This window comes from Hypomesus transpacificus, chromosome 14 (assembly GCF_021917145.1).
Source record: "Hypomesus transpacificus isolate Combined female chromosome 14, fHypTra1, whole genome shotgun sequence".
Classification (NCBI taxonomy): Eukaryota; Metazoa; Chordata; class Actinopteri; order Osmeriformes; family Osmeridae; genus Hypomesus; species Hypomesus transpacificus.
The window spans coordinates 13898458-13906911 of NC_061073.1; the positions used below are offsets into that span (position 1 = coordinate 13898458).

The 8454-nt window shown below is 45.2% G+C and overlaps 1 protein-coding gene across 1 annotated transcript; it reads left to right on the top strand.

Annotated features, from left to right (window-relative positions):
- Positions 1–246: 246 nt before the first annotated feature.
- Positions 247–7947, top strand: LOC124476402 (sarcolemmal membrane-associated protein-like). The gene is made up of 7 exons (XM_047033524.1): positions 247–250; positions 617–919; positions 2379–2496; positions 2749–3028; positions 3579–3713; positions 4845–4957; positions 5397–7947. The coding sequence occupies exons 1-7, from the start codon at positions 247–249 to the stop codon at positions 5407–5409; spliced, it is 966 nt and encodes a 321-aa protein (XP_046889480.1). The 3' UTR covers positions 5410–7947.
- Positions 7948–8454: the final 507 nt, after the last annotated feature.

An 8454-nucleotide genomic window follows, 5' to 3' on the forward strand; every position in this document is an offset into this window, starting at 1 on the left:
CACTACAGAGCGTCAGTATATTCAACAGACTGAGATATGGTGTAAAAGATTTAAGGATGGTGTTTTACTGGCTGCCATTGCTGTGAAATTAGTGAATGTTAATTACCAGACCATTTGTCTTACACATCCAATCACCCCATGGAATTCTATGGTCCCACCAGTGCTCTAATGAACAGATTTGAGGGGCCATGTGGAGAAAGACATTGTGTAAGCCATTAGTGACATAATTGACTATAAAGTGTGAACATGCGTACCATCATTTGTCATAGCTGTTCGTAGGGCTGTGGGAACATTACCTGGTTTCAGTTTACTGGGAAATGCTCAAACGCCTCTTGTGATCCACATCTGTATTAGGTCAAATGACAGCATGTCTCTTACTGTCAGTTACATCAGATTTCCTCGCAAGCATAACTTTTGCTCAAAGCCACACACACACACACACACACACACACAAAAGAAACACACACACAGCCACACACACACACCCACACCCAAAAGATACACACACATGAGAAAAACACAAAAACACACCCTTTGTTCTCAGGCACCCCCACCCATTTGTGTTCTACTGCACCAAACCTAACCCCTCCCCTCCGCCTCCCCTCCTCCTCCCCAGCTCAGCTGCGCTCGGTGCAGGAGGAGATGGACTGCCTGGAGGAGGAGAAGGAGAGTGAGCTGGCTGAGGCGCAGGAGGAGCTGCGCACGGCCCAGGAGGAGGTGCTGCTGCTGCAGCAGGCGGCGGAGGAGGCGGCGGGGGAGCGGGAGAACGACATTGCCTCGCTGCAGGAGGAGCTGTGCCGCCTGAGGGCGGAGCTGCAGCGCCTGGGTGAAGAGGCCATGGAGTACGAGCTGGAGATCACCACCCTGCGCGCCGAGATCAGCATGAAGAGCCAACGCCGCGAGGTGGAGAGGAGAGAAGGTGAGGGATGGAGGGAGGGAGGGGGGGAGGGGGGGAGGGAGGGAGGGGGGGGGGGGGGGGGGAGGGAGGGAGGGAGGGAGGGAGGGAGGGAGGGAGAAGAAAGGCGACAAGGATGGATGAGGAGATTTCAGGGGGGGTTGCGAGAAAGGGGAAAGAGGAGGGGAGGAAAGGTAGTGGCTAGGATAGGATAGGATGAGAGGAGGAGCAAATGGGGAGGGGAAGGTGGATGGGTGCAAGACAAGAGAGAATGAGAGGTAGGTTTGGATTGGTAGACAGTGGAAGATCGGTGACAGAAAGTAGGACAGAATGAAGGAGGGAGAGAAAGTGAGAATTCAAAATTATACTGAGAGAGGTTGAGAAACAGATGGTCGAGGGGCAAAAAGGTGAGAAGAAGAGTGGAGAGAGACATGAAAGGGTTAAAGAAAGGAGTGCTCAGTGCACACCCAACCAGTTAATCTGTCTGTCGCCATGACAATGCCCTCTCAACTCCTCCATCAATAAGTAAACAGTCACACAGTTATGGGGAGAGTTACAGTTAAAAGGCCTAACTGTCTTTCCCAAGGTGGAATTCAAACCATAACATTCTAACCCAAGCTCAATCACTCACAGACAAAAGTATCTGTATGTCAATACTAATAACATCATGAAGCCAAAGCATGAAGTCCTTGCATTTTTATTGCTAGCTTCCATCATGCTTAGCATCCAGCAGTCAAACACATAAATCAGGGTTGTGGGTTTAATAATGGAGGACGAGAATGCACTGCTAAAATCCCGTTAGAGCTCTCGATGTCGGTACGGTGGCAGGAGAAGGGGTGTGTGATGTCGACCCCTGTGTCGGCCAAGGAATAAGCCATAAGGGAGGAGAGGCACCCGCCAGCAGCACGTCAGACTCATCCAACTGACGACATCACTGCTCCTGGCCAGATGAACTCTGGGTGTGACTCTGACAGAGTGTGAGAGAATGGTGGGGAAGCAGGGGTGGGGACCAGAGAGCACGATAGTCTGCTCAGAACTGCAGTTCTCCAAGCTCAGAGGTTGAGGGGTTCGGGGTAATACCAACTGTCGGACAAAGGGATATGGTGGCATGATCCAATTCAAATGTTTTTAAAGTGCATTTCGTGTCTCAACGCACTGAGGTCATAACTTGTACAGACTGTTTATGAAAGGGCTGAACAGACTTTTTTACATATCATGTAGATTAATTCACTTATTTATCCATTGATTTATTTACTAATCCATGAAGTCACATTTTTTCTGTCTAGTACTACGAAAGATTCTCCTGGTTATCCTGCCCTTTGGTTCGCCTTGAAATTCTATTAGTGAAATTATGTAAAATAGGGTCAGTCCAGAGCAATCAAATTAAGTCGGAAAAACCAAAGGACCATAAACGAACACAGAGTCCTGTATACCACAGTGTATCCCTGGTGGGTGAACGTCCTGCCCCGTGCACTCTCCTCAGGTGACGTGGACCTGCTGAAGGAGGAGTGCAACACGCTGAGGGAGGAGTGTGTGACACTGAAGGAGGACAACAGCCGTCTGTCCGACCGGCTGCAGCAGCTGCAGCGGCAGAGGACCAGGTGAGAGCGGCAGACTGATGTGGAAGTCATCGCAGGGCTCAGCGCTTCCTCGCTTCCTCGCTTCCTCACTTCCTCACTTCCTCGGTGTGCTTAAAGCTTCGTCCAAGAGAGAGTTCAAAAGAAAATACATCACGAGTTTGTCTATGTTTGTTTTTTTCTCTCCATGTTTACAGTCTATTCAAAGGCTGACTGGGGAAAATATCTTTGAGTAAATGCCCCTTCTTTTGTTGTAACTGATGCCGTTCCTGCCAGCTCCAGCAGTGTGTACCTGTCTCTGAGAGAGGAAGGTGAGGGCACGGAGGGCCCGGACATGGAGGCTGGCACGGAGGAAGGCGTGAACGAGAGCTACATGACCATGGCCCAGTCTACAGGCACCAACTGTCACCAGGTCGATGCCTCCATCCAGAAGAACATCTCCTTTGATGGGAAACCCATGACCCCCACTGGTTGGAACGGGGGCTTTGGGGAGATCTTCTCTCTGAGGGACCAGCTTAAGCAGGCGGAAGAACGGGCTTCTCAGGTCCAGAGGGAGGTACGATCAGGGCCGTCCTGGCTGCTCACTGCACATTCAAATGTCAAAATCATCTTTGGGGGCCAAAATGAGTGTATTTACCAAAATGCACTGCATACACTCACAGAATGTAATAAATAATCAAATCAGTTTTTCGGACATTTTCTTTTTTTATTTAATGCATACTGAACAGTGGGTAAGTCATACACAGCGTATGTTATGTTTAGTTATTATAGTATAGCTATGGAACTGAATTCATATCTATCCTAAGAATACTGAGAGCCCTGATGCAAAGCCAGACATAGCGCAGTAGCAAAGCAAAACACAGGAGGGGCAGCTGCAGTGGCTAAATGTGGCTTTATCAGGAGCTAACGGATCCCATGCCAACAGATGACAGCATGCATCTGTCTGCATACAATGCCACCGCTTGGTGTTGAAATACCAGAGTTAGGATTGAACAGGCGATGCCAATCCAATTAGCAGACAGACTGACATGAAAAAGTCTGAATGATAGTGTGGCTCCTCACTCTGGTGTCTGTCCCCCCCGCCCCCTGTCCCCCGTCCCCCCCAGTGTGAGGGTCTGAAGACAGAGCTGGAGGAGCTGCAGGCGCTGTACGACTGCAGCCAGAGGGAGAGAGCTGTGCTGGAGGACGAGCTGCAGCTCTGCAAGGCGGAGCTGGAGAAGCTCTCTGGGGAGCGGGGACAGGTAAGGGGACCATGAGGGGAGTCAGGTGGCAGAGTGGCTAGGGAGTCGGGCTAGTAATCAGAAGGTTGCCAGTTCGATTCCCGGACAAGTCAAATGACGTTGTGTCCTTAGGCACTTCACCATACTTGCCTCAGGGGGAATGTCCCTGTACTTACTGTAAGTCGCTCTGGATAAGAGCGTCTGCTAAATGACTAAATGTAAATGAGGAAAAGGTCTTTTTTTGGGGGGGTTAAGAGACCAAGAGTATGTTTGCTGCCTACTTCAGTGGCTTGAGAGATGTATTATCACTATTGTGGTAACCATCTCAAACCAAAACAACTGTGAGAATTCAAACTAAACCAAAAAACGCTGTATTGCTGAAAGAAAATCACAATGATAACTAACACATAGCACACATCACATTCACTTCGTGTCTGTAGACGTTATGTGTGCAGATCTCGTACTGCAGCTATGTATGTTGTGATATGAGTTCACACTGACTGTCGGCCCATATCAAAGTTAACTGGATGTTGTCCTCCAGGCTTGGATTCCACTTCCTCTGTGTTGTGCCTATACTTGAAGCTGCACAATGAACTGTCTTTCTGCGTCGTGTCAAAGTGTCCACCCGTCCCTGTCCAAGACTCTGTCCCTGTGCTTTCAATGTCCATACGTGCTGTGTGTAGCACTTAACACATGAATGATTGATTCCGAAAGCGTTTGATTGCCTTCACCACAGACAAACCATCTGTATGACCACGTCCTTCCCATTTATTACTATTGTTCTGTTCATGTTGTCTACAAATTGTCATTGTTGTCTCTTGTTTTACTGTCTCATATGCAGAAATACTCACGTCAAATGGAAATCTTTGAACGTATCTTCAGGGTTTACTTTGTTATAATCATAATAATTGTTTGTTTCACAGTGATTTGACCTCATGTATCATGTGACATGGCCATGACACCATGACCCCCCTTCCCCTCCCTTTTATACCGCAATCACAGCTCCCATCATGTATTCATCGATTGGTTTAGCATGACGTGACGATATCCGACATTGTGACTCGTCTCCGACCCTCCACTCTTCCCTCTTTTCAGTTTGTCTCTCCATTTCCTTCATCTCCATCCATCCTTTGTTTTTATTCTCCTCCTCAGAGCTTCATCCATCCGTCTGAGCACCCTGTTCTCTCCATCCCCTTCATAGGAATGATTGTGATAGTGGCTGTGGTTTGGTGCTGGTTATCGGAGCTGGCGTCCCAGAGAGCAAGGTATGGCAAGGACTCACCTCCGTCTTCTGCACGTGGCCTGTGGCCAACATGTCTTATGGTCCGGAAATGCACTGATGATGTGGAGCATAGGTTTTCATCTCTGGTGTCTAGATTTGACAAGAGGGTGACTTTGAACTTCTTCACGGTAGGGGTCATCCCACAGAAAAAGCACCTAACCATGTAAAGTATGCAACCAATAGGTTTGATGGACATGAAACGGGTGGGCAGTTTCACACAGTGCGTTGACATTGCTGTGAAAGAAAATGCATGACAGGCCAGTAGGATCTTAGTTACTGTACATATTTTGTGAAGACTTTGCAAGGTTATTTATTTCATGGTATGTTTTCTGAATCAACTGTGTTAGTTGTGTTAGAAGGTGGTTAAGATGCTGAGTTAGTGCCTGGTTGTGTTCTGACCCTGGTCTCTGTGTTTCTCACAGGGGAGTGAGATAGACTGGAGCCCCATCCTTACTGTCACTACGGCAACGGCAGTGCTATTGATCACGGCCAGCCTGTTGAGAGCCCTGTCCCGGTATTGAGCACATCCACAAGAACTGTACCGAAGGTCTGCACTTTATAGACCACCCTCCATCCCACCTGCCCTCTGAAATGGATGCCTAAAACCCACTTGGCACCATGTTTTCTGATCGATTGCCAGGAGGCAATAGAAGACCACGAAACATGAACTCTAGAAAAGAGGGAGAGTAGGAGCACCATAGGAAAGATGAAGAAGGCGGTCTCCTCTTCTCCTGGTCTTGGAGACGAGTGACAAGGGAACTAGGATCGGAGGGGTGTCATTTCCTCGCATCTCTGTCCCATCAGCTCGTGTCTCTGTGTTCATAGATTCAAGTTCTTGGCGATGGGGCTGGATTACGTTTCTGAGAATGAATGTATGTCATAACTATCATACAAACATATTTAACGATTATTTATTTGTAATGTTTATTTTTTGTGTTATTTTCTTTTGACTGAGCAGCGTACTTCTGCATCATACACATTTGCTGCATTGAAGTAGTTACCGTCTTATATTTTGTAAATATCTTTATGGGTAGCAGTATGTGTAATTATTTATGAGTATATCAAAAACCCTAATGTCTAGAAATGCATGTATGTGACATAGTTCCATCTTTACTCTAAAATGAGCTACAATAACACCAACCCCACCCAATGCTTCTCCCTAAGTATTTAATGCAATACCTTCAAATGACATGCATATAGCGCATACATTCTTTGACATACAATTTAGCCTGAAGGAAAGTTTCTTAAAAACCACATATTTTCCTTTTCTGCTTATTGCAACACTTTTTACCCATGATCAATTGTTCAAATTCTCTTTGCTCTGCTTTTTGCCTCAGCATGGCTCAGTATGTGACGTTTGCTCCACTAAGCACTGGCCAATCCCAGGTCTTTTTCAGGCCTATGTTTAAACGTGACCTCACCCAGCAGGGAGGTGCCAGTACTTGGTTTCAGAGTGTGCTGTATTGACTGTGCTTAGCCTAGGGACCTGTCAGTTAGTCTAGCTTCTGCATTTTCACCCCATGACTCATCTTAAATATGTAAACAGAAATGCAGGACACACCTGATGTATACTCCTAGGCCATACAAGTCTGCCCACATGCCCGACCAGGGGTGTGTAGAGTGATTGGGTTAGTTCACCTGTGGAAACAATTTAGGGACATCTTGAATCATAACCATCTGCTGTGTTTTTAATGCAGAGTTTTGAAAACATATTCCACATAGGGAGCAGTGAAAGGACATGTCCATTGTATGTTTCCAAATATAGCACAACAACGCCAACTGACAAATGGAGAAATAGAACTGCAAGGACTTTGCGTAACGAGTCCCCTGTGAAATGTTAGGGATGTTTTTTTCTCACCAGTGCAGATTGGACCAGGTTCATGCCATGAGAATGTTGACAGTTAGCATGTCACAGTTTTTAATGGTTTATGCCATGCGTGACGAGTGTAATGATATTGGTGTCCAACCACACTAAGACATTATAATCCTGCTATTCAGCTTTGATAGTAGTTGAAGTATACAGTATGATTGCAAAAGGCATTGTGTCATGGAGCATGCTGATTGTATTGGAAGGGACTTATTTAGATTTTGTTAAGAACAAGTATAATGTGACTGAATATAATTTTTCTGCTAGCTGTCTAATGAACAAGTACAGGGCCACACTTTTGCATTGACTCCCTGTTTAGATGTGTGCCAATGCCTTTTGAAACTCAATAAAAAATGACTTTAGATTTGCATGTTACATATAGCAGAATAATAGTTTGTTTGGTAAGATGTTTATGTTGCCCTTATGTTATTACTGATTTCATGTATAATAGTCAGTCAAATTGTATAGTATCATTCATTGGAGAGACATTTCTAAAAACGGTCTCCATTTGTACTAGCTTTGTAGAAAGTTGATCTATTTTGAGAGAGCAGTGTATATTTGATAGCTAAATGATGCTATGTAAATGTTTATTTATGACTATTTCCTTCATGAGAACTGGTCGTTTTAAATGCTTCTTTGTTCAGTAGAGTAGTCAAAGCATGCAGTAGAGGATGCATTCAGTCTTAGTTGCCGGTAAAAATCCTGTACTTTTAATATGGAATACATCCCCAAAAAAGCAATATCAGCCTTGTTCTTGCCCTAAATATCCTAATGTAGTTTGATATCTTTTCTGTAAGTCATTTAGTCCTTTAAAACATGTTTTTCTCTTTAACAAGGGAGGTCACTTAGCTGTTGTTCCATCTACAGGCTTGATTTATGGAAATGACAAACGGTAGCCTATATGTGTGCATACCCACCTGTGTGAATATGAATGTTGTTCCCTTCAGGTATCATGAGATTAAGTATACCACAAGGTCTTTCTCAGCTTGCTGCTTTGCCAGTGTTCCCTATTGCTGTGTGTTTGGGATATAGTTGTGGCTATTTTGTTACCTGGAGGTCTATTTTGTACTGTAAATGATTTGAAAAATAAATACAGTTAATATCACTCCTCAGATCATTGTGTGTGTGCTATATCTTTTCGATGACATCAGTAGCTAATAGAGAGGTGACGAAGGACGTGAGTATTCCCATTCATGAAATCATTAGAAGTCACAGTGAGTGTCTGTCGTCTCTTTCCTGGCAGCATCGTGTTTCACAGGTTATGGTCTATTAATAAAACTCACTCCAGCTTCAAGACAAACGCTCCAACATGGATCCATTTCAGACAGAAAAGCGTAGCATGCCAAGGCTGTTGACGAGGCCTGCTATTTTACACATGTTACTCCTCTGCTTAAAAAAAACACCCAGTTGACCTAGTTTGCATGACACTTGTTGTGCAATCAGACTTAATGGATGGGAAGATCATAGAAATGATCAATCCAGACTTTAAGGACCGGCACTGAACCAATACATCTTTTTCAAGGTGAACTGTTTGAAGAAACAAAGTGAATCCTTTGGGATTATATCTAACCATGACCAAATGTTCATTTTATTTGTTGGATGTATCCATGATC